General features: G+C 39.8%; 1 protein-coding gene across 1 annotated transcript; it reads left to right on the top strand.

The window, feature by feature from the left end:
* Positions 1-6,504: 6,504 nt before the first annotated feature.
* On the top strand, positions 6,505-8,158 carry LOC308499022 (germ cell-less protein-like 1; the record flags this gene model as incomplete). The annotated part of the gene is given in 3 exon segments (XM_081051814.1): positions 6,505-6,981; positions 6,985-7,928; positions 7,930-8,158. Coding segments are annotated over 3 exon segments (1,512 nt in total). The 3' UTR covers positions 8,021-8,158.
* Positions 8,159-26,253: the final 18,095 nt, after the last annotated feature.

Genomic DNA, 26,253 nt, shown 5'->3' with positions numbered 1-26,253 from the left:
TCTTCACAGTTTAACTGACCACATAATATCAAAATTCAGTCCTCATTTTGTATCCCAATTTTGTTGAGGATTGTTCTAGAACAGTAGTTCGCCACCTTGGCTATGCCTCAGAATCACTTACGGAGTTTTAAAAATGTTTGCGTGCCCAAGTTCCTCCCCTGAATTTCCTGATCTGGTAGATCTAGGATGAGGCCCAATGGTCTGTCATCTTCACAGGTGATTCTGTTGTCAGACCCAACAGCCAACTGTTCCAGACCTTCCCAGTCTGGTTCCCACAGCCCACTGTATATAGACTCTCAGCCACATGGATTGTATCAATTGATACTAAATGAGAACTCCAGAATAGCACCTCTTACTAAGAACGACATATGCTTTGTGTACTCACAACAGAATTCAGTTGTAATGACTCACCATCGTTCACTGGCCAGAACACTCCCTTTAGTATCAGTCATTGTTCCGCTCCTGCTGGTCCCCTGCCATCCCTGGCAGCACTGTTACCCTAACAGCTGGTCACGATTAAGGAAGCTGTCACCATATACATATAAAGATTTCTGTAACTAGTGCTGGGCCCTGGGGGAGGGAGTTGGAGATTTGTGAGTTTAGGCTCACCTCCAGACACAAGGTACATTCTGCCCAAAGCAGCTGCTGGAACCACAACTTCTGACCCTCCAAGGTACCAAGAGATGCTATTCTCAAGGTCTTCACACCCCAGGCATTCTATTAATGCTTATTCAGCTCATCAAGACGCTCGAGTCCCTTCTCTGCCTCAGATCCCTAAGTGTGTGTTCTGGGCAACCAACGGTATTATCAATCAGCTACGGGGAAGTGTATGGTTCACAGGGGTCAGTGAGGGAACCCTTCTCCCACCTCAGAAATCTTCTAGGGAATATTAGAGTCTGCCCTGTGTAGTCCTTCCCAGGGAAGCAACATATCTCCCTTCCTGATAGGAAAGAGTTTGGCCTGGTGGGAGGTGGTATTTAAGTTTAGTGAGCCCCTTTTGTGATGCAGCCCACTAAAACCCAAGGGTAGAGTTTTTTAAAATAAAAGATACTGAAACTATTTTCTTAGACTTGGGCAATGTTCCCAGACTCAGGTTCAATTCTTTTCGCTTACCCCAGCTTCCTTAGCGTCCAGTTGATGGTCACCCCTGCATCTGTATTTTCTCTTTATCTCTTTTCTCTTTCTCCAATCCTAGCCTGTTTGGATTGCATTTCCGATTGGATGGTCTTCAGGGTTCTGATTTCAATTCCTCTCAAAGATATTGCTTCTTGAGTCTTTCATGGTCAAGCGACCTTTCCCCCAGTACCCTTTCTGGGTTCCTGGGATGAAAACATCACAACTCAGGCCCAGCACCCAAACTGCCATTTTGGGGGGTAGGTGCAGGGGCTAGACCAAAAGCATCCAGCAAGACTCAGTAAGATAAACCACTGTTGGCATGTAGGAAAGAAGCTACAGAAGAATACCTAGTGGGCTTCCTCCCTCTACCCCCCTAGCTGTTACCACTGGTGCTGAGCTATTTCTTAATTGCTTCGTCATTATTTATAATAATTCATGACTTCCTGTCTGGTTTCTTTCATCTTACTAATTGTTAGCTCTTTGAGAAAAAGAATAATATGCTCTGCCTACTGTGTGTCCCCACAGCATCTGGTATGGCTTTTTACATGGAAGAAGGTGCCAAATAAACATTAACACATTTAAACACTAAGGAATAGACAGATATACATAACTAGTGCTATCTCTATATACAAAGGTAGAAATAAATGAGATGGGTTCAGAGGCATTTCTGTGATCTTAAATGAAATGTACTAGTTGAATAGTTGGAGGCCTCTAGAAAGAGTCATTGACCAATAGGAAGAATCTAGGAGGTGGGCAGGTGTCTCACAAATCCAACAAAAGGATTTATTGAGAATGGCTGAACTCATACTCTGAAATGAAAGCTCTGTGCAATTACAATTGACTATAGATTTTTCAAGGTCTCTTCCCCCAAAGCTATAAGGAACATATAGTGAGTTGTGGTAAGAGTCTTCAGTTCTTCCTCTGTCATGAACCTGTGATTGCATTAAGCAGGGTGGGCTGGAGACTCGTCTGGAATCTTCTTTTTCCAAGCCAATTTGTTCTGCTGCACCACCTGCTCTATGACATTTTTTTTTCCTTTAAAGTCTCTATAACTAAGCACAGAAAATAACCAGCCTTTGCTCATGTCGTTGCTCCCTGAACAGTCAGTAAGTGATGAATCTTTATGAATTGATTAGGGAAGATTTTATTTCTCCCGGTGTATTCTGCAAATGCTGGCTAGACTCTTTAAACTGAAATAGCATTCCTCGTTTTCTCTCTACCTAGACTAAACTGCATGTAGATTCTGTTTGCAGGCTTCGACTTGGAGAATGTTCCCAGGCTTTATTCTCTTTGGACAATGAGGATCTTTGTGCAGGAACTAACTGACTCTTTGCATTGTTTCAAACAGCTTTGACGGGTGCATTTTCTGCTTGGCGTCTGAGCTGAAAACGGACTTTCCTCTGTGCTGCAGTGGCACTCCTGTGTCTCAGAATCATGCAGCTTCGCAGCATTGTCACCACCCATCCACTTACCTTGGGTTTCGTGGCCTGCGGAAGCCGTGGTTCACAGGATGAGGAGGTGTGGGCGGTGCTGCTGTTTGCAGGTGGAGATGAAGGTCGTTTGATGATGGGAGAGAGGAGGACCTAGTAAAGATCCCTGTAATCCATGAGCGGTTTCATTGGATCCAAACAATACATCCGAGTCAATCAATTTTAGAGCCAGTGAGAGGTTCTAGTGATGAGGGAAGGATAACAAAACACAGACCAAGGGAATATTTTTGTTTCTAGGTGGGAGATAAAATAGGAGCAGGTAGAGGCGAGGGGGCTGGTGGTGACATCATTCCAGGAGAATGTGGAAGTGGGCTCTGTGTGAGTTAATGAGCTGCCTTTGTGACAGTCCTTTCCAGGACAGGTCAGTGGCCCAAACTCTCTGGCTCCTTCCATCTTGGGTCCTGGAGTTAGCGTGAACCCCAGTACCTCACTTCCCGTGCAGGTGTCACAGGCTGGTTGCTCCCCAGGTCGGCATATTTTCCTCTCGACTTTCTACCACCAGTTTCTAGAACTCTGCTTGCCGCCAGCCTATATGTCTCTTCAAGGACTCGTGTGACTTTCTCTGTGCTGCAGTACAATGAAAATAATGCTGCGTCTTCCCTAGGGGACTATTCTATATCCATCTAGAACAGCTCCTCTAAAATTTATATTAGTGAACAGAAAACGAGTTTTTCATGACTTCTTAAAAAAAAATCTACCTGGTGGCTTTCTTTTCCAGTTTGCATGTGGAGGGGCCTGGGGATTGGTGAGGCAGTGACAAAGGGACCACTTGGAGATGCAGCGGTTTGGTGACATAGGAGGAGTATATTCTGGTGCAGTCTGGCTTTTGTTTTTGTTTTTTGACAGCAGTAAAGCCCAAAGCACAGTCTGCTTTTGAGCTATAATTGATGGGGGAAAAAGACCTTTTGTCTTGGGCAAAGCCGGAGTGGAGTTTATATGGCAGTAATGTAATCCCCGATACTTGATTTGGGCTCTGTGAGTAAGGCCGGGTGATAAGCACAAATTCTCTATAGACGGGGCTGAGGCAATACATTGAGAAGGCTGGAAACTGTGCTCAATTCAAAAGATGGGATTTTGAACACCTCTGGAATTGCGGCCAAATTGGCCCTCGTCATGTAGGTGAGCCATTGAAATCAGGGCATGAGTTTCTGGAAAGGGCCAAGTTACAGGGTTATGTCTCTGTTTTCATGAGGTCCTGGCCCTCAGCTGTGTCTGCTGTGTGGGTGTGTCTGTGTGTCTGTCTGTGTGTCTGCGTTTTGAGTTTAGCCCTAAGAAGCCGAGGCTATCTTGTGTGCTTCCAGTTTCAAAGAAAATTGTTTTTTCCCTGAACAATTCAGACATTCTAAATATCACGTGGTAGTATTCGAAAGTAGAGTACCTGGAAAGACTGTAATAAAGCCATTAACAGCTTGCTGGCACTAAACAGGGAAATGCAAGACGACCCCACTGGTGCTGAAGAAACTGTGTGTGGATTGCTAAGCTTTTCAGTCACATTGAGAGGCTGCCCCACGGTTTGGTCTTTATGGATACGTGTTTGCCCTGCCTCTTGCAGCTCCTTGGGTACTTAAAGAATAGTGAAAATATCTTTTTTTTTTTTCGGTCTTTTTAAAGTTCTTGGATTCTCTCCTACCCAGCGAAAAGATACTTCAAAGTATGTATTTAAGTTAGGAGCACTTTGAATATTAAGGACATTAAATAAATAAGAATAAAAACCCCTCAATTTAAGTAGAAATCATAACATCTATGTTTATGCTATCACGTTCATGACATAATCACATAATCCTAGCAACCGATGGACATGGTTTTAACACCAAGGTCATACTTAGTCTTTGAGATGATGACCTCACAAATGTCATTGTATTGCATGGAGCAGAAATATGGAAAATCTCCACTTTTTACCGAGCACTAAAAACATTGCATACTAATACAACTGCATAACTTGTCTTTTATTAAACCACTTATGTTGTCTTTTTCATGCTAATTGTCAAGGCATTATAGTGCAGACCATATGCACAGGGAACATTGCTTTAGTGCTGGTAAATTGATCCCATATCGTGTTTGGGGCCAGAAGAATTTCTCATATTTTAAGAACTGCTAATATTTGACTCAGCCTATAGTTTGGAAATTATATTCCACAGCTATTAATAGTTCTGGAGGCTGTATTCAAGGTTTTAAAAAATGTCAAATTGGAATAAATGTGTGTTTTTTTCTTCTAAAACCAACACATACATTTGTGGAAAAAGAGTATACAACTAAGCGCAGCAAAGAAAATAAAAGGAACCTATAACAATTCCTTCCCAGAATTAAGCCCTGTTAAAACATTGGTGTCCCTTCTTCCATGTCCTTGCTGTATGTAGGTATGTAATAGGGTAACCAGCCACACCAGTTTGCTGGCTGAGGAGTTTCCTGGGATAGCTGGGCAAACTGGGAGAGTTGGTTAGTATAGACAAGGGGTGTCCAAACTTTTTTCAACGGTTTTCACCAAGGGCCATATGCGGTAAAATACACAAACAGCCGGGCCACTCACTCGAGGTGAAGTACGTATTGCCTCACCTGGTTTATTTAAGTAAACTAAATATATTTTTGGAATTTGCTGCGGGCCAATAAAAAATGGATTGGGGCTGCAGTTGGCCCCTGGGCCGCAGTTTAGATACCCCTGGTAGATGCACTTGTGCATGTGCACACACACACAGTAATAAATAAAACAATTTTTATTAAAAACTTCAAGTGCAGGGACAACACGAAGCTCTTTACATGCATTATCTTTATGCTCAATTTTCAAGAAGTAAACTACAGCTTAGAGAGGCGTTTTTTTCATTAGTGTCCTTTAATCTTCTAAGTCAGTTTTTCCATTGAGGCAGGGTAGTGATGTAAGCTCTTTGTCAGCCCCCTAGTGTCATGTGCCATATACCAACATTTCCGTCAAGACGGAGCAAATACATGACGACAGTGGTCCCATAAGATTACAGTGCAGCTAAAAATTCCTGTCACCCAGTGACATCGTAACCATGGGAACATCATAGCGCAACACATTACTCCCGTGTTTGTGGTGACACTGGTGTACACAAACTTGCACTGCCACTCACAGAAAAGTATAGCAGGTACAATTATGTATGGTACATAGTACTTGATAATAATCGACTCTGTTATTTGTTTAGGTATTTAGTGTACTATACTTTCTATTGTTATTTTAGCGTCTGCTCTTTCTGCTTACACGACAGTTTGCGGTGACTCGGTCTGCCATGTGATGCTGGCGACAGCCTCATACTTCTATTTACCATGTCTTTCGATTACACGTTTTCTCTTGTGCTTGAGTTAGTCTCGTGCTGTTTTGGGCAGTAACAGGCTGTATAGGCCCGAGCCTGGGTGCTGTCGGCTGTACCACGGAGCCTGGGTGTGTGGGGGGCTAGGCCATCCAGGGTTGTCTCAGTGCTCTGTGACGTTAACCCAGCTACCAAATGCCCTAATAGTGCGTTTCTCAGAACATATCCCCATGCATGACTGTGCATGTATTTTTCTAGTATACATTTTTTAAAATTTTACTTACAGTTTTCTATATACTGAAATTATAATTTTTGTGTCAGTGCTATTGTTTTTCCACTTGATGTAAAGCTTAAAAAGTCTTTTTTCATACCAAAGCCATATAGTCACTTAGAAATTTTACTAGGCGTGAGAAGGTGGCAGTGTAGGCACCCGGTCTGGGTGGAGACCCGAGGCAGCAGCCGGGCCATGGCGGGAGACTGGGTCCGCTGGGCTCCCTGAGGTGCGCTCCCTGAAATCCCAGGGAGCTGTGGCCCATGGGCTTGTTGAGCAGCCAAGTGCTGCGCCACCAGGGGCGAGCCCTTCTGGGCCACAGCTCCCTGGGATTTCAGGGAGCGCACCTCAGGGAGCCCAGCAGATGGGTTCTGGGGTGGGGGGCTCGGCCCGGAGGCTGGAGACTGGCGGCGAAGCAGCCGGCCACTGCTTCTATTATTGCCCGGGCAGCCGCAAACGCAAGCGGAGCAGCGGGGCCCTCTGCTACTGTCACCCCGACTCCGAGACAGATGAGGATGAAGAGGAAGGGGACGAGCAGCAGCGCCTCCTCAACACCCCGCGAAGGAAAAAATTAAAGAATACATCCAAATATATTTATCAAACATTATTTTTGAATGGTGAAAATAGTGACATTAAAATTTGTGCTCTAGGAGAAGAAGGGAGCTTACACAAAATATATTTATGTCAATCTGGCTACTTTTCTAGTATGTTCAGTGGTTCTTGGAAAGAATCCAGCATGAATATTATTGAACTGGAGATTCCTGACCAGAATATTGATGTAGAAGCCCTGCAGGTTGCATTTGGGTCACTGTATCGAGATGATGTCTTAATAAAGCCTAGTTGAGTTATTGCTATTTTGGCAGCAGCATGTGTGCTACAGTTGGATGGTTTAATACAGCAGTGTGGTGAAACAATGAAGGAAACAATAAATGTGAAAACTGCATGTGGCTATTACACATCAGCAGGGACCTATGGATTAGATTCTGTAAAGAAAAAGTGCCTTGAATGGCTTCTAAACAATTTCATGACCCACCAGAATGTTGAACTTTTTAAAGAACTCAGTATAAATGTTATGAAACAGCTCATTGGTTCATCTGACTTATTTGTGATGCAAGTGGAGATGGATCTATACACAGCTCTTAAAAAGTGGATGTTCCTTCAACTTGTGCCTTCTTGGAATGGATCTTTAAAACAGCTTTTGACTGAAACAGATGTTTGGTTTTCTAAGAAGAGAAAAGATTTTGAAGGTGTGACCTTCCTTGAAACTGAGCAAGGAAAACCATTTGTGTCAGTATTCAGACATTTAAGGTTACAGTATATTATCAGTGATTTGGCCTCTGCAAGAATTATTGAACAAGATTCTCTAGTACCTTCAGAATGGCTGTTTTCCGTGTATAAACAGCAGTGGCTTGCTATGCTCCGGGCAGAACAAGACAGTGAGATGGGGCCTCAGGAAATCAATAAAGAAGAAGTAGAGGGAAATAGCATGAGGTGTGGTAGAAAGCTTGCCAAAGATGGTGAATATTGCTGGAGATGGACAGGTTTTAACTTTGGCTTTGACCTGCTTGTAACTTACACCAATCGATACATCATTTTCAAACGCAATACACTGGATCAGCCATGTAGTGGATCTGTCAGTTTACAACCTCGAAGGAGCACAGCATTTAGATTACGTTTGGCCTCTTTTGATAGTAGTGGGAAACTAATATGTAGTAGAACAACTGGCTATCAGATACTTACACTTGAAAAGGACCAGGAACAAGTAGCGATGAACTTGGACAGCAGGCTTCTTCCCTTTATATATCTGCTGTAATTTCCTGTATATATCACCAGAAAAAAGAACTGAAAATAATCGTCATCCAGAAAATCCAGAAAACTGAGGATCTCATCAGTTGGAAACATTAGCACTTTGAAAACTTTTTTGGCCAGCTTTAATTTAATGGCCCTGTGGTGTTCACATCTAAGGTGACTAACAATGACAAAGGCCTTATGAACTGTACAGATAATTCAGAAGACTATTCTTATCCTCATCACATTTCTATGCATATATGGAAACAAATTTTAAAGCCAAGAAAATATCTGTCAATCCATCTCTGTTAGAAAGATGTCAATTCATGCTTTGAATTTAGCATCAGTAGAAACTCGCTGTAGGTAAATTTCACATTTCTCTACAACCAAATGTAGATTTAATTTTTAGCTTAAACTTTGATCCTGCCTAATGTTAATGAATCTTCATTATTGATCTGTAAATTTATTTGTCTAAAAGAATGCTGAAAGAGTAATTTGAAAGGCCAATTATAAATGTTCTTTCAATTGGTGCATTTAAGGCTGTTCTTTAATTTTTTTCAACTGCTCTTTATTATTCCTCCTCCTAATATCCTTCCAATACGTAGTTGTTTTTCTATCATTAAATACTTTTTTTGTGGCTTTGGAGACTAAGCTGAGGAAACTTTATTAACTTAAGCATTCTTATGCTATTTTATTTTATTTTGCTTTTAATTTAGCTTTCCTAAGATTTTAACAACAAAAAATTCAGCTTTAGACTTCCAAATGAACTTGAATGGGGGGAGAAAATAAGTTTGATTCTGAGTATATTCCTTTGCCTTACATGGTCTTTTCTTTGACATTCTGTACAACTTTGTTATTAGGCTATAAGATTACTTATGTACCAAATATTACACTTTAAACATTTTCATATTCTCTGCTCTTTAGAATTATTTATGTTCAAATTTTAGTTGGGAGGGAATCCTATTTCCTACTTAAGCTCAGGACTTTATAACCTCTGAATTGAGTGCCTTTGAGTTACACATGCTAATAGAAATTTCATAGTAAATGTAAATAAGGTCGGAGAATGTCATATAGAAGCTGGTAATAAAGCATTAATGTAAAAATAGAAATTATTTTTGTCAAAAAAAAAGAAATTTTACTAGTACTCTTTAATTTTTTTTTATTTTTCCAGTTTTATTGAGATATAATTAATATTTAACATTGTATTAATCCAAGGTGCACAACATAATGATTTGATATGTGTATATATTGTGAAATGATTACCACAAATTTAGTTAACATGCATCACACCACCTGGTTATAGTTGTGGTTTTTTTTTTAATGTAATGAAATTGTAAGATCAACTCTCTCAGCAACTTTCAACTACAATAAGTCCTCCCTTAACATTATTAATAGGTTCTGCCACTTTAAGCAAAATGACGTATAAATGCAACCAGTTTTACCATAGGCTGATTGAAACAAAATTTAAGTTCCCAGGGCATCTCATTAACATTATAATGAAATGACACTGAATGAAATGGCATTATTTGAGGACCTGCTGTATGCAATACAATATTGTTAGCTATAGTCTCCATGCTGTTTATTACATCCCTAGGACTTATTATCTTATAATTGGAAGTCTGCATGTTTTGACCACATGCATCCATTTTGTACCCTCCTCATGGAAACACAAATCTGATCTCTGTATCTATGAGTCTGTTTCTGTCTTGTTTGTTCATTTATTTTGTTCTTTAGAGTCCACATATAAGTGAGATAATACGGTATTTGTCTTTCTCTGTCTGACTTATTTCACAGAACATCATGCCCTCAAGGTCCATCCATGTTGTTGCAAAAGGCAGGATTTCCTTCTTTCTATGGCTGAATAATATTCCATTGTGTTCACACACACACACACACACACACACACACACACACACACACACGTGTGTACCAGGGGTGCCAAAAAACTGTATACAAGTAAGAGCAGTAGTTCGCCATAATCAGAAGTGTCTAGATGCTGATGGTCACCACTTTGAGCATCTCTTATAATTGCAGAAGTCAAACATGACTTGTATTCCTCTTTTGTATTGGTATATATTGAGTATTACAATTTTAATAGATTTTTCCTTTCTTAAAATGTGTATACATTTTTGGCATCCTCTGTATACATATTTTAAGAAAGGAAAAGAACTATTAAAATTGTAATACTCAATATATACTGATAACAAAAGAGGAATACAAGTCGCGTTTGACTTCTGCAATTAAAAGAGGTGCTCAAAGTGGTTCCCATCGGCGTCCAGACACTTCTGATGACAGCGAACTACTGCTTTTACTTGTATACAGTTTTTTGGTACCCCTGGTACACACGTGTTTGTGTGTGTGTGTATGTGTGTGTGTGAGTGAGTGACAGAGAGAGAGAGAGATCACATTTTATTTATTCATTCATTCATTAGAGGACCACTTATGTTGTTCCCTTGTATTGACAATCGTAAATAATGCTGCAATGACCATGGGAGCACAGATACCTTTTTGAGATAGTGGTTTGGTTTCCTTAGGATGACTATCCAGAAGTGGAATTGCTGGATCATATATGGTAGTTCTATTTTTAATGTTTTGAGGAAACTCCATAGTGTTTTCCGTAGTGGCTATAATTTACATTCCCACTAACAGAGCACAAGGGTTTCCTTTTCTCCACATTCTCTTTTTTTTTTCTTCTCCACATTCTTGCCAGCACTTCTTACCTCTTGTGATTTTAATAATAGTCAATGTAATAGGTATGAGGTGATAATCTTATTGTGGTTTTTTAACGTTTTTTACACCCTTTTACATCTATTGGCCATCTATGTCTTCTTTGGGAAAATACCTATTCAGATCCTCTGTCCATAGTTTAATCAGATTGGGGTGGGCTTTTTTGTTCTTGTTGTAGCTATTGAGTTTTATGATATATATCTATATAATACTATATATACACATACATATGTACACATACATATATATACATACATATATATACATACATATATATAGTGTTAGCCACTAATCAGATATATGATTTGAAAATATTTTCTCCCATTCCATAGCTTTCCTTTTGTTGATTTATGTTGTTGTACAGAAGCTTTATTAGTTTGATGTAGTTCCATTTGTTTATTTTGCTTTTGCATTTTCACTTTTGGTGTCAAAACCAAAAAAAAAAAAAAAATACTATTGCCAAGACCAATGTCAAGGAAATTACTCCCTATGTTTTCTTCTAGGAGTTTAATGGTTTCTGGTCTTATGTTCAATTCTTTAATCCACTAAGTTGATTTTTTGTATGTGGTATAAGATGGTGATCCAGTTTCATCTTTTGCAGGTGGCAATTCAGTTTTCCCGACACCATTAATTGAAGATACGGTCCTTCCCCCTTGTATATTCTTGGATCCTTTGTTGAAAATTAGTTGACCATATAGGCATGGGTTTATTTCTGGGCTCTGTATTCTGTTCTGTTGCTCTATGTCTCTGGTTTTATGCCCCAAACGATACTGTTTGATAAATTTGATTACTCTAACTTTGTAATATAATTTGAAATCAGGAAGTGTGATGCCTCCAGCTTTGTTCTTCTTTTTCAAGATTGCTTTGGCTATTTGGTGTCTTTTGTGGTTCCATACAAATTTTAAGATTGTTTGTTCTGGGTGAAAAATGCCATTGGAATTTTGATAGGAATTGTTTGAATCTGTAGGTTGCTTTGGTTAGTATGGACATTTTAACAATATTAATTCTTCCAATCCATGAACATTTATTTGAATCTTCTTTCATCAATGTCTTATAATTTTAGTGTACAAGGCTTTACATCCTTGGTTAAATTTATTCCTAGATATTTTATTCGTTTAATGCAATTGTGAATGAATTTTTTCTCAATTTATTTCCGATAGTTCATTAGTATATAGAAACCCAACATAATTTTATAAATTGATTTTGTATCCTGAAACATTACTGAATTTGTTTATTACTTCTAACAGTTTTTTGGAAGAGTTTGAGAAGGATTGGTGTTAATTCTCTTTATCTGCTTAGTAGAATTTACTGGGGAAGCTGTCTGATTGTGGATTTCTGTTTGTTGTGAGAGTTTTGTTTATTAATTTAGTCTTGTTACTATTAATTGACCTGTTCAGATTTTCTGTTTATTCATGCTTTAGTCTTGGTAGGTATATGTCTAAGAATTTTTCCATTTCTTTCAGGTTGTCCAGTTTTTTGTAGTACAATGTTCATAGTAGTCTTTTATGAATCTTTGTATTTCTATGATATAAGTTGTAATGTCTCCTCTTTTATTTCTTATTTTGTTTGAGTCCTCTCTTTTTTTCTAGGTGTCTAGCTAAAGGTTGTCTATTTTGATTACCTTTTCAAAAAATAAGCTCTTATATTCATCTCTTCTATTGTCTTTTTTAGTCTCTACTTCTTTATTTCTGCTCTGGTCTTTATTATTTTCTTTCTATTACTAACTTTGAGCTTAGTTTCTTTTTTTTCTATTTCCTTGAGATGTAAGGAGAGATTGTTTATTTGAGATCTTTCTTGTTTTTTAAATTATTTTTCAATTGTTGACATTCAATATTATTTTATGTTAGTTTCAGTTGAACAACATGGTGGTTAGGCATCTATATAATTTATGAAGTGATCCTCTGATTAGTCTAGTAATACCCACCTGGCACTATACATAGTTATTACAATATTATTGACTATATTCCCTATGCTGTACTTTATATCACTGTGACTATTTTGGAACTACCAACTTATACCTCATACCATCACAATTTTTACCCAGCCTTGTCAACCACCAGCACCCCCATCTGGCAACCATGTTTCTGTTTTGTTTGTTCATTTGTTTTTTTCTTTAGATTCCATATATAAGTGAGGTCATATAGTATTTGTCTTTCTCTGACTTATTTCACTTAGCATAGTGCCCTCTAGGTCCATCCATGTTGTCACAAATGGTAAGATTTCATTCTTTTTTATGGGCAAGTAATATTCCACTGTATATAGGTACCAGTTCTTCTTTATCCAGTCATCTATTGATGGGCACTTGCTTCCATATCTTCCATAGGGGCATATATATCTTTTCAAATTTGTGTTTTGTGGAGTTTCTTTTTTGTTTGTTTGTTGGTTGGTTGGTTGGTTTTTGATCAATATCTAGAAGTGGAATTGCTGGATCATAAGGTAGCTGCATTTTTAATTTTTTGAGAAATCTCCAAACTTTTCCATAGAGGCTGCACCAATTCTCAATCTCACCAACAGTGCACAAGCATTCCACTTTCGCCATATCCTCGCCAACACTTGTTGTTTGTTGATTTATTGATGATATAGCGATTCTGACAGGTGTGAGGCAATATCTCATTGTGGTTTTCATAGGCATTTCTTTGATAACTAGTCTTTCTTGTTCTTTAATATTAGCATTTATTACTATAAGCTTCCCTCTTAGAACTGCTATTGCTGTATTCTATAACTTTTGGTATGCTGTATATCAATTTTCATTTGTTTGAATGAATTTTTTATTTCTCTTTTGATTTCTTCTTTGACCCATTGATTATTCAGTAGCATGTTGTTAATCTCCACGTATTTGTGAATTTTCTATTTTCATTCTGTAAATAAAACATTCTTTAAATGTCACGTAAGTGTGTCTATTCTAACATGTAGTTTCAGTTCAATGTTTTCTGGTTAATTTTTCATCTGGATGATCCAGCCATTGTTGAAATGGAGTATTGAAAGTACTCTATTATTGTATATCTGTCCATTTCTCTTTTAAGGTTCTCTTTTACTATTTGCTTTATATATTTATAGGCTCCTGTATTGGGTGCATAAATATTTATAAATGTTATATCTTGTTGGGTTGATCTTTTTGTCGTTATGTCATGACTTTGTCTCTTATTATAGTCATTGTCTGAAAGTCTATTTTGTTTAAATATAACTTTCTTTTGGTTTTCATATGTATGGAACAACTCTTCCCACCCTTTACTACCAGTCTGTGTGTGTTCTTAAAACTGAAGTGAGTCTTTGTAGGCAGCATACAGTTGGATTTTGGGTTTTATCCATTCAGGCACTCTGTCTTTTGATCGGAGAACTTAGTCCACTTGCATTTAAAGTAATTATTGATATATATGGGTTTACTGTTGCCATTTTTTAATTGTTTTCCATTTCATAATTCCTTTGTTTCTTCTTCACCTGCTCGCTTCCTTTGTGATTTGATGATTTTTCTATAGTGGTATACTTAGATTCCTTTCCTTTTATCTTTTGTGTATCTATTAATAGGTTTTAGCTTTGTGGTTGCCATGAAGCTTATATAAAACACCTTATATTTACAGCAGTCTATTTTTAAGCTGATAACTTAATTTAGAATGTATACTAATGCTCTCCATTTTAAACCTCCCCCCACATGTATGTTTTGATATCACAATTTACATCTTTTTATCTTTTTTTATCCCAGCCCTATCTCTTGGTTGTATCTCTAACCTTTGTGATTGTTCAAGCCACCTCCTTTGTTCTTAGTGACTACCAGTAGTTTTTTGACGGTGTATCAAAGCCTCTCAGTGTCTCAAAATGGAGGGTCTTAGCACCTCGATTCGATGCAGGCTGATTGAAAGTTGGACCCTACACAGCAGCTTTTAAAATATGCAAATAGACTTCTTTCAGGGCTGAACTGGGAGACAGGCAGTCTCTCTGTTCCTCCTGCACTGAATTTTGAGGGTATAGCCAGTCAAAAACTGTGTCTCTGTTTGTTATAGTCCTGTGGGACTGGTGAAAGTAAACTCTGCTGAAAGTAACCCTGGGTGGCAGCTGCAAAAGCTCCTTTCATGGAGATATTGGCGACTCGGAATAGGGCAAAGAGAAAGAGCGCATGCAAAGACAGCACCCAGATTTGTGTTATATTAGGAGCCTCACAGGCTGAGGATTTTAAGATAGCAAGGGGGACTCTTTCATGGAAAGACTGGGAGATGTGTGTTTCAGTCTACTGCTTCTATGCTGAGCCTCAGGGCAATAGCCACTGAGTCTTTGCAACCCCCTTTGTTTACCTTGTGGGTCTCATCGACCCAAGCCCTATTGGCTTTTAGAGCTAGGTGTTTTGGGGACCCACCCATTGGGTGGAAGTCTTAAAAGTTGGGGTGCTAGATATTGGGTCTAACCCTTCACTCCTCAGGGAGAAGTTGGGAGTTGTGTCTTCCTTCCCAGTTGTATGTCACTGTGCCAGGGGTTGGGTTTAAGGCAAGCTTGTGTCTTATCCTCTCCTACTTGTTTCCATGTTGTTTTTTCTTGTTTGCCCAATGTGTAGGAGTCACTCAGCTAGTTTCTGGATTTCTCTCATATTGTTTCATATATAGCTGTAGATAAATTGTATCTGTGGGAAGAAGTGAGTTCTGCATTCTCTAATGTCACCATCTGGAACCGGACTGTATTTTATTACAGGGTTTTGAGTAGGGGTCTAATTTTTTTCTTGAAATAGATAGAAGTTGACAGACAAATAATCCATCCTTTCCCCTTTGATATGAAATACTACATATTATACACACACACACACATGCACACACACACGTGTATGTGTGTGCATGCACATGGGCTCATTTCTGCATCTTCTATTCTGCTCCATTCATCTCTCCGTCTGTTCCTGGGTGTATATCACACTACAATTATTGTAATCCTACTATTGTAGTTTTATTTTGAGGACAGATGGGCCAAGAAGTGTAATTAATTCTAACTCTGAATTTAGGAACTATGAGAGTAATATGGACCTGTACGTAACGATTTAGCCATGAAAAATTTCTCCCAACTCAACTGTGGTTTGTTGTGTTCAGTGCAAAGAACGCTGTATGTTTCAAAGTCATGTGTTAATGTTTTGCAGTTCCCATAGAGACAGGCTGTGGAGACCTACAATGAGGTCTTACTTTGTAAAGTCCTTAACAGCAGTGGCAGACAACTTTTAACCTCATGTCTGTTTTATTGCTACATAGCACAACACAGAGTCTGAACTTTTAGTGTTCTCTCATGCTGAGTACTGAGATACTCTTTTTCTAGTTGGTTCCATGCATTTTCAGGCTAAATAAGGAAGTTTGAAGGGATGATGGTGGCAGCAATAACAAAACTGTAGAAAAGAAATAGCTGCAAATCTAAGGGGTTCACAAAATGTGGAATTTTGGTCCATTCTCAAGGGGCTCAATGGGGTAGTCTAAGTTTTCATTTTTATCCTTAACTATAATATTTAAATAATTAAAGATAAAAATGAAAATATCAGTGGCACTAAGCAATTGCAGCAATAAATGGTTTTCCTTGCGGTGTGGTACCATCGAATGCCTTAAGATGGTTTTATCTGTTTGCTCAGTAAGTGTAATTTAAGCTACTTCACAGGTGTTTAAAGCACTGAGAAAAAAGACAAGTGATTTCTCATTTTGCTATAATTTCTCAGTGGCAGCAAATTGATGTCTTACCAAAAGCATGCTTGACCTATTTGTAATTTGCTTGGCTATAAACTAATGATAAATGTAGTTTGAAAACCTTATCAGGTTTTAATAAAAACATGACAATTGTTTTGTGGTCATGTCCTTGAGAGTGTGTCGAGTCGTTTGTTTTTCTCTTCAGTTGCAGTGTTGCAGTGTTCAAGCCAAGGCATCCAAAAATAGCAAACTGAAAGACAAAGACCTTCTACTATTCAGACCTTGTTGGAGTTTATAATCAACTCCATGCATCTGAAGAACTTAGTGCGTAAAGACTGCATTAAGCACATGAACTTGAAAAGACAAATATAAGTGAAAGATGTAAACCATATCAGGTTGGTCAGTCAGTGCAGACTAATTAAAGAGGCAAAACTCCCATAATCAATAGAATAGTGCTATGTGTTCTAAAATTATGTGGCAAAACTCTACTAGGAGACTGCTATAGACTGTTTTGTGTGCCCCTGAAATTCATATGTTGAAATGTAATCCCCAATGTAATGGTATTTGGGAGGCGATTAGGTTCTGAGCCCTCCAGAAAGCTCTCCTGCCCCTTCCACCAGGGGAGGAAAAGGGCTGTCTATGAACCAGGAAGTGGGCTGTCTGAATCTGCCAGCCTCTTCATCTTGGACTTCCCGGCCTCCAGAACTGTGAGAGATAGATTTCTATTGTTTATAAGTCACCCAGTCTATGGTACTTTGTTCTAGGAGCGCAAACAGACAAAGACAGGGACATTCCAACAGCCTCAATTTCTCTCACTTTTCCATTTCTTTTTAACCTGCACATTTAAAATTCTAGAAATTTCTGCTATTGGCTAATATGCATTAGTTCATCCAACAAATCTTCAAGTGCCTGAGGTGTGCCAGGCATTCAGTGGACAGACAAAGCAGGAGCAGATAAAAGTTCCTACCCCTATGAGCCTTACATTCTAGTAAGGAGAGACAAACAATAAAATAATAAACCAATAAAGACATAGTATACCGGATAGTAAAAGGTGCTATGGAGAAAAAGAACATAGGGGAAGGGAGACAGCATGGTTCCTGGCCAGTGGTTGGTAAGGGATTCTATTTTTTTTTCAGAGTGGGCAGGAAGGGGTCACAAATGAGATAACGTTGTGTAGACATCTGGAGGAAATGAGAGAGGCAGCATTGGGGAAAAGCGTTGCAAGAAGTGCACAGGTAAAGCCTTCTTTCACTTAACGAATTCTGGAGCACAGGGAGGCCCCAGATGGATGGGGTTCAGGGGAAGAAGGCTAGAAGGTGAGGTGAGACTGATAGGGAAGGGATGAGAGAGGGTACATAACATGGGGTCTTTTATGCTGGGCAAAGGTGTTGGTTTTACTTGGAGTGAGTTGCGAAGTCTTTGGGGTATTTTGAGTGGAGGCCTGACTCGTCTCCGGTTTTACTGGGATCCCTCAGCTTCTGTATTGAGAACAGAGCCTAAGGAGTCAAGGCGGGGGATGCAGAAGTCTAATTAGGAGGCCGTTGCAATAATCTAGGAAGAAGATCACGAAGATGGGGAGAAGAGATTAGCTTCTGGATGTACAGAGGGTGCCATATATATATATATATATATATATATATATATATATATATATATATATACACACACACACACACACACACACACACACACACACACACACACATTTTAAAGAAGGAAAAAACTGTATGAAAATTGTAATACAATAAATGATGCTAGCATTCATTTGATCAACACCATCTTTTGAGTTAACGTCATACTACGTGCACATTGCTACGTAATTCAACTTCGAAAAGTAATACATTGATAACATCTCTTAAAATGTGTATACATTTTTTGGCACTCCCAGTATTGTGAAGGTACAACCAACAGTAGGTGCTTATGGATCGGACGGGAGATGTAAGAGAAGGAGAGGAATGAAGACAGCAGTGTGGTTTTTGGCCTGGGCAACTGGAAGCATGGAGTTTAGCTGGTAAATAGCACCAACCATGCTTATCTCACTGCTCTGGCCTTGTTTCTGGGTCCCTTTTCTTTTACTTCAGGCCATTCCACTCTAATGATTCCATTTTTTAAAGTTAATAAACTAAAAAGAGTCATTTTAGGTTAATAGGCAAAAAGAGCAGAAAGTACAGAGATTTCCCATATACCCTCTGATGTCCCCCCACCCCACCCCATGCACAGCCTTCCCCATTATCACCAGACAGGTACATTGTTACAACTGATGAACCTGTGTTGACACACCATAACCACTGAAAGCCCATAGGTTACATTAGGGTTCACTCTTGGTGTTGTACATTCTATAGGTCTTGACAAATAAATGTATGACATGTACCTGCCATGATAGCGTCATACAGAGTAGCTTCATTGGCCCTAAAAACCCTCTGTGCTCTGCCTGTTCATCCCTCTCTCCCCCCATCCCCTGGCAACCACTAATCTTTTTACTGTCTCCATAGTTTTGCCTTTTCCAGAATGTCACATAGTTGGGATCCTACTATATTTAGCCTTTTCAGATTGGCTTCTTAGTAACGTACATTTAAGTTTCCTCCATGTCTTTTTGTGGCTTGACAGCTCTTTTATTTTTAGTACTGAGTAATATTCCATTGTCTGGATGGATCAGTTTATCCATTCACCTGCTGAGGGACATCTGAGGTGCTTCCAAGTATTCGCAGTTATGAATAAGACTGTTGCGAATATCTGTGTGCAAGTTTTTGTGTGGGTATAACTTTTCAACTCCTTTGGGTTAATGCCAATGAGTGAGGTTGCTGGATTATATGGCAGGAATGTGTTTAGTTTTGTAAGAAACTGCCAAACTGTTTTCCAAAGTGGCGGCACCATTTGCATTTCCCACCAGCAGTGAGTGAGAGTTCCTGTGGCTCCACATCCTTGCCAGCACTTGGTGTTGTCAGGGTTTGGGCTTTTGGCCATTCTAGTAGGTGTGTAGTGGTATCTCGTTGTTTTAACCGATTCATTTTCAACAGTTGCCAAGAGTTCCTTTTTAAAAATAAATTGGCCTTTTCTGAGCCCTCATTCTCCTGGAACACTGAGGCCTTTGGAACTTCCTCTCAGTTTTCAGAACTGAGATTAGACAAAACAAAAAACAAGACCCTGTATTGGGCATTGCTAGTAGAGAGAGTCATCTGAGACTAGATTCTCTCTTTATGCAGAGAGAGAATCCTTGGTTCTCTCCCTGACTCTGCTTCTCTCCCTAACTCTGTCATTTGTTTCCCTCCCTAACTCTGTCATTTGTCTCTGTGAATGGTTCTGTGACTCACCTTCATCTCGCCAGTTTCTAAATAAGAATGTTCCCTTTGGCATGACTTGCTGTTTCTAAACACTTGTTTTCAAATTTTATGTCCCACTAGGGAACATTCCTTTTAGGAACTGGAAGCAAATATAAAAATATCACTGTACAATCGGTGCTAAAGAGAAGCATCAAGAAGTGAATGCGATTAACTATTAGACTAACTAGTCGACTGTGAGGTAGCATGTCTGTATTTTGTTGTTGAAACCTGTATCCTTGAATTTCATCAGAATCCACCTGTTTAAATGTCACCACTCATTTAAATATAAACTAGTAGAAGTTTAATGTTTAAATGTTTCATCAGAAACCACCCGTTTAAATGTAAACTAGTAGAAGATGTGTCCTTGGAAGCCTGATGATATTTAATTTTGAAGTAATAATTGCATAAAGAATTTGAGGGACTGGGGTCCGGCTTCTCTGCCTAGCATTGTCCACGAGGCTCGTGACTCCAATGGTCAGTTTAAGTGACTAAGATGGAACTATTCTTCGCAGTGAAGAATGACAACACGCGAGGTGTTGTTAGCTTCCTGTAAGCGTTTCTTTGGACAGGGCAGAGTTTCCTTTTTACTGATTCTTGGCTCTCCAAGTGACCTGCCATTGGGTCTCCTGTTGATCTTCGCCTCTACGAGGACCTGCTGTACATGTGTGGTACCAAGTTTTTATACAGGCAGACTCCCCGTGAAAAATAAAGTAGGTGACACTATCATTTATAAATCAAGCTCTTGCAAAGTTGGTTTGTGTGACACAATCTCCCAAATTCGTTCACACTTGGATAAAGTGATACATTTGAAATGCTAGATGTTCAATCTATAGTTAGTCCAGGCAGGTCCCAAGGTGGCAGTGATAGGCTCTTCCTTCAGGTACCCAGGGGACCCTCACTCCACGATGCTCATGTCTGGTGCAGTTGCCTCCATCATTGCCTCTGAGCTTAGCCACTTGCCTAACCTTGGTCAATGGAACATCAGCAAACAAAACACGAGTGGCAGCGTGCTTGGTACTTACACTTTGGAACTTGTTCTCATGGAACACTACCTTTCAGAATCGAGCTTCTGTGCTGTGTAGAAGCCTGAGCAGTTATGTGGAGAGGTCCACGTGAAAAAGAACAGAGGACTCTGAATACGACCCCAGCTGAACTCCCAGTCATCACCTGGCACCAACTTTCAGTCACAAGAGCAAAGCAATTTGGAATTTCCCGCCATCCCAGTGCCTGGCCCTGAAACAAAGTTTTCCCTTCTCAAAATACCTTTGGCATTTATACCCTAATTTCGGTTCTGTATTCTCCTTGACATACAAATAACAATAATAGGATTACTAGCAGACCTTTACGCAGCGTTTGCTATGTACCAAGCATACAGATCACTGGTTTACTACTGAGTGATCAAAACTCTGTGGTTGTGGATATCAAAAGGTTTTATTTTTTCCCCCAGTCACTGGCTTAAACCATAATTTGTTGAATCTCCCTTTCCCATCCTTTGACAAATTCTTGGCTAGCGTAATTCATTCAGCAAATGCTTCCTGCGTTCCCACGGTGTATTCGACACTAGTGATACAGTAGTGACAAAACAAGCCAAAATTCCTGCTCTCATTGATTCTATATTTGAGTGGAAAATGTAGATAACAAACGAAATAAATAAATGTATTAGGTAGCTTAGTTGTATGGTGGTCACAACCTAAAAAAGCAATGACACAGTGTACATTATATGGCCTTTGTAGGTTGGCTCCTGCTGTGCTCCGTGTCTCCTTCAACGTCAAGGAGAGATCCTTCCCTAGGGCATGCTGGTCTCCTGGCACAGGGAAGAGAGAGATGGTGAAGCCGCGTAATGACTCTGATAGCTGCTGTTCAGGAGCAGCACATATCACTCCTCTCACATGTTATTGGCCAAAGCAAGTTGCGTGAACAATCCTGACTGATCAGAAAAGCCAAAAAATAAATAAATAAATGGGGGGACAGGTAACATTAATACACTCTTGAAAAAGAAAGAAATGAGGAGGGGGTATGCTGGTGACTTAGAGGAGTAGTTAAATTTTAAATGGCATTTTCAGGGTTGGGACTTATTTAGAAGGTGACATTTGAGCAAAGATCTGAAGGGAATAGGGGATGAGGTTTGGGATATCTGGGTAAAGAGAGTTTCAGGAAAAGGGAAAGCAAGTGCAAAGGCCCTGAGACAGGAACATGCCTAGTGATTCGAAAAAACAGCGAAGAGGCCGGTTGTGGCTGGAAAATAGAAGTGTCTTTATGGGGACGTCATAATAAATAAAATTAGAGAGAAAATGGGGGACGGTGGGTACAGCTCATATATATGATGATATTCGCCAGTGTGAAGACTTCAGTTTTGATTCTGAATGAGAAGGGCAACCACTGGAAGGTTTTGAGCAGGAGACTGACATGATCTGGATTGCATTTCAATAGGGTCATTCTGTCTGTTGTGTTCAAAGAAGGCTGTAGTAGTGCACGGTCGGGAGGCAGGATACATGTGGGAGGTTTTTGCAGTTGTGCAGGCTTGAATGAGAGAATGATGGTTTGTACCAGAATGGAAGCAGTGTGGTGGTGAGAAGTGGTTGGGTTGGGGATATGTTCTGAAGCTAGCACTGATGGGCTCCTTTGATGGTTTGATTGTGGGATAGAGAGAAAGAGAGGGAACTAAAACTGACTTTAAGGTTCCTGAACTTTCAGCTCACTTACAGTTATTAAATCAATCTAGTGTAAAGCTTCCATCTCAAACTCGTTGTCAGTTTCAGCTCCCCCCATTCTATTAATACCTTTGTCCTCACTGAGCAAAGGAGTGAGGAACTAGGATTCTGACGACTTGGATTTGGGGGTGAGGAAAGTGCTTGGAATGATGCTCCAATGTGCCTGGCAAGGATGGAGGAGAGGGAAAAGGATGTAACTGGAAAGTCTTACGGTCCTTTCCTGACTGGCTGTTACTTGTTTCCTGGCTAACACTAACCCGCCATCGATCCTCTTGGTTTAGTGGGTCCCCAAGTGCTGTTCTCATAGGACGTGCATGGATGAGTTCTTCAGAGTGTGCCGAGGGGCTCCTTTCTTCCCAGTGTCCTGATGTGGGAAATACCAGGTACTGGTGGGCAGCCCTCCTAGCTGGGCCACCTGGAGCTGACTCACGCACAGCCACGTCCTTGGCGCCCCCAACAAGTAGAAATGCAGCCTGCTCCCTTTCACACCTTCCGCAGTTCTCTTCCTTCTCGTTCAGGACGGCGTCTTGACATAGCCCATATCTGCTGTCTGAGGAGGGTGCCTCATTCTTGCAAGTGCCTACAGACTCCAAATGTGTTCTCTTGATGACTCTTATTCGTTTTCAGGGAGGAGAGACCCTCTGCCCTCTCAAACTGGCATGAGAAGGGAATACTCTCTGAATATTACGCTGCTACAAAGATTGGCAAGCTGAGAGAAACTCCTCTGTCCCCTCTCATTTTCTTACACAAAGAAAGAGGGAGGGGAAGTGACTGGCGAACCAGTGCAGCAGAAATGAAGTAGAAGCACCAGCATTAGACTATGTGACGTCCAGGTGGCCAGGCAGTGCTTGCAGGAGGAAGGGGTATAGTCTCCTTGGCTCCCTGTCCCTAGAGACCATGGACTTGCCAGTCTAGCCTTGCCTTAACTCGGGACCAGGTAGGTCCTACTCAATCAAGACTTGTCTTTGGGTCCCTGCTCTGCCACTTTATGTATGACCTTGGACCTTAACCTCTGTGCTTTACTTTCTCATCTGTATAGTGAGGATGTGACATGAAACCTACCAAGTACCTTCTACCTGTGTTTCTGGACAGCCCCTCCTGTCTGCTGTTTGAGAGTGTCCCTATACTGAATTCCAGCCCCTTGGCAAAGTCTGGTTCTGGCTGCCAATCCCCATGTCCTGGTTATGGCACCCTTTCCTCTTGAAAATGCTAAACCAGGTGTTTGCATCTGAACTTCTCTTACCTCCCTTTCTCCCAACCCTCACCAATTTTCCACAGCTTTCCTCCTAGACATCTAGGCACAAGACCTCAATCCTCAGTGCAGGAATCTACCCCAGGCCCCACATCCTCCTGCTTAAAAAACGATAAAACTCCCATGCAGCCAAACCAAAGCTACTATCCCCTCAAGGTTTGGCTCCGTATTAGGAGAAAGACCGAATGCTTCATACCTAAAGCAGTGTTTTCTATCTCAATGCCTAAGGTATCTTTGTTTTGTTTTGTTTTTGTTTTTTTGTTTGTTTGTTTTAATTTATTGGGGTGACCATTGTTAGTAGGTTTCTTCATCTAATCTTGTAACCAATGCTTCTTCAAATTTCACCAGTCAAGATTCATTTGGGTCACCCAGTATCCTCATTTTTTTTGACGTATGGGAGCTCTTGTCAGTTCAATCGTAATGCTATTTTATTCCATATCCATCTCTTATCGTAGTTGATATTACATTTACTGAGGACAACTGGAGGAAAACTTAAAAACCCAGCAGTTTAAGAGAAAAATTAGTTCATGAAATTCTTACTCAAATGGGTGAAGATTATAATGGATTACAAATAGGTATTATATTGAATAGCAGTTCAACACACCAGTCTTAAGCCCCATGTTTGTTCTGTAAACGGTTAGAACTCCGTAAGTGATTAAGACCTGGCTGCTGCCTTTGAAAAGCTTGAAACTTATCGCAGTGATTTTTAACGTTGTGTGCGAGTCACAAACCTTCTTCTGGGAATCTGCTAAAAATAGTCACCCATTCCATAAAAAGTGGGATTGTTTGGCAGCTTGAAGATTTTAAATGTAGTTATATCTTTCTGTCTTTTCTCAGCAGATTCGTGCACCCTCTCCTTTAGAAAAGTAGTATTTTTGACTGGTCAGGATACAGAGTCATTGGTTGGCAAGTGACTTAGCTAATAATAATAATGATTATAATCCCCACCCCTTATTGAGGACTTACTTTGAACCAGAAAATTCATGCAGAATATTGAGGATTCTCACAATAACCCATTTTTAAGGGGAAGAAAACAAGATTGAAACCAAGCAGGTTATTCATGAAAGATAGGGAATGGTAGGACCCACGTCAGGGTCCACTGAGCCCCCAGAAACGTCCACTGTGTTAACTTTCAGCTCCTACTTTGCAAGGAAATACTGTGTATTTCAATTAGGATTTTGGAACTCTGCCACATGGGGAAAGACAGTACTGATTTTCTTGGAATGTAAAAAATGGATAGAGAAGAATTGTGACAGTAAATAAGACTATATAGTAAATGTAGTAAATAAAAAGGAACATTTTTTGCTTGTTTGTTTGTTCAGAGCAATGTGATTTTGACATGGCTGATTTCCCTTATTAAATTTTAACATAATCATATGTGTGTGCATAGACAAAATGTTTTAATTTAGTTCTATAAGATAGTTGGAAATTGTTTGCATTTGCTTTTTCACTCAAAACAATTGTTTAGAATTAGTCAATTGATTTAATATGTAAAACGTATTTGTACGCTCAGTCTTAAGTTCAGATCAAAATACCTCCATGAATTTCTTTCATGCTTAGGAAATTGTTGTAAGTTATATACCCTAATAGGATAAAATGTGTGACAGTGAGTAATACATATTTTTCTTGAGTTGAATTGATCCTTATTTTTGCAAATTCTGGGCGGGTATAAATTTGCAGTGTGGTACAATTGTCTCCCAGGTACACATGGCAGGTCTGTGATTTCCATATTCAGTCATTTTCATGAGGAAGAGGTAGGCAGAGAACAAACATTCATTGGTCATTTAGTCTGTGTGGAATGCTTTATATTTCATATCTTATTTTGTACGTATAGCAGTGCTCACTAAGATCTTGTGAATGAAGATGTGTCTCTTTTCAACCCCACTGTATAAAATACACATGTTTAGAGATAAACTTTTAAGTTAAATTGCCCAAATCCATACTGGGAGCAAATATTCAGAGGTGACACAATGCCATTTTGTACCTCAGGGTACTGAGCTGGGCAAAGTTGTCCTATCTTTGAAGGCGTGAGTGATGTGCACTGTTCTGTAGGCTTAGGGCCACCGGGTTCACTGCTGTTCAGGGGCGGGGTACCGGAAACGGTCAGGCTAGTCTGGCCCCCAGTCCCGCCATGTTCTGGTTTGTGATTACAGGCAGTAACTTTCTCTCTAAACTTCAGATATTGAACCTTAGCTATGAGGAAACTGTACCAGTGTTGTTGAAAGGGCTTAAGCCCAGTGACTGATTCAGAGACACTGTAAACATGGTATCTATAATTATAATGGAGACTTTGAGAAAGTAATACTTGACACACTGAACCTTAGTTACCGTGTGACTACTTCTTTTCTAAATTGCCCTCCTTTTTTTCTGATCATCGTCAAAAATCTTTTATTCTGAGGAGTTAAGGAAGAGAAAATGTTTTCCATGAACTATTATTGAATATAAATGAGAGTCAAGAACAGACATAGTTTATCTCATGTAACTCTCATAAGAACCTGGTTATAGAGGTTTAATAATTTTCATTTTATAGCAGAGGAATTAGAATCTGAAACATTAAGTGGGATAGCCAGCCCATTGCCTGGTACGTGACAGATTGTCAATAAACTGTTGCTGAAATAAGTTAAGTAAGTAAAATAAGTGATGGATTCCAGGAATAAAACCAGTTAAGCACCCTTT

Source organism: Rhinolophus hipposideros, assembly GCF_964194185.1.
Source record: "Rhinolophus hipposideros genome assembly, chromosome: 1".
Lineage (NCBI taxonomy): Eukaryota > Metazoa > Chordata > Mammalia > Chiroptera > Rhinolophidae > Rhinolophus > Rhinolophus hipposideros.
The sequence above is the reverse complement of the archived record's forward strand: the minus strand, read 5'-3'. Positions and strand labels throughout refer to the sequence as shown.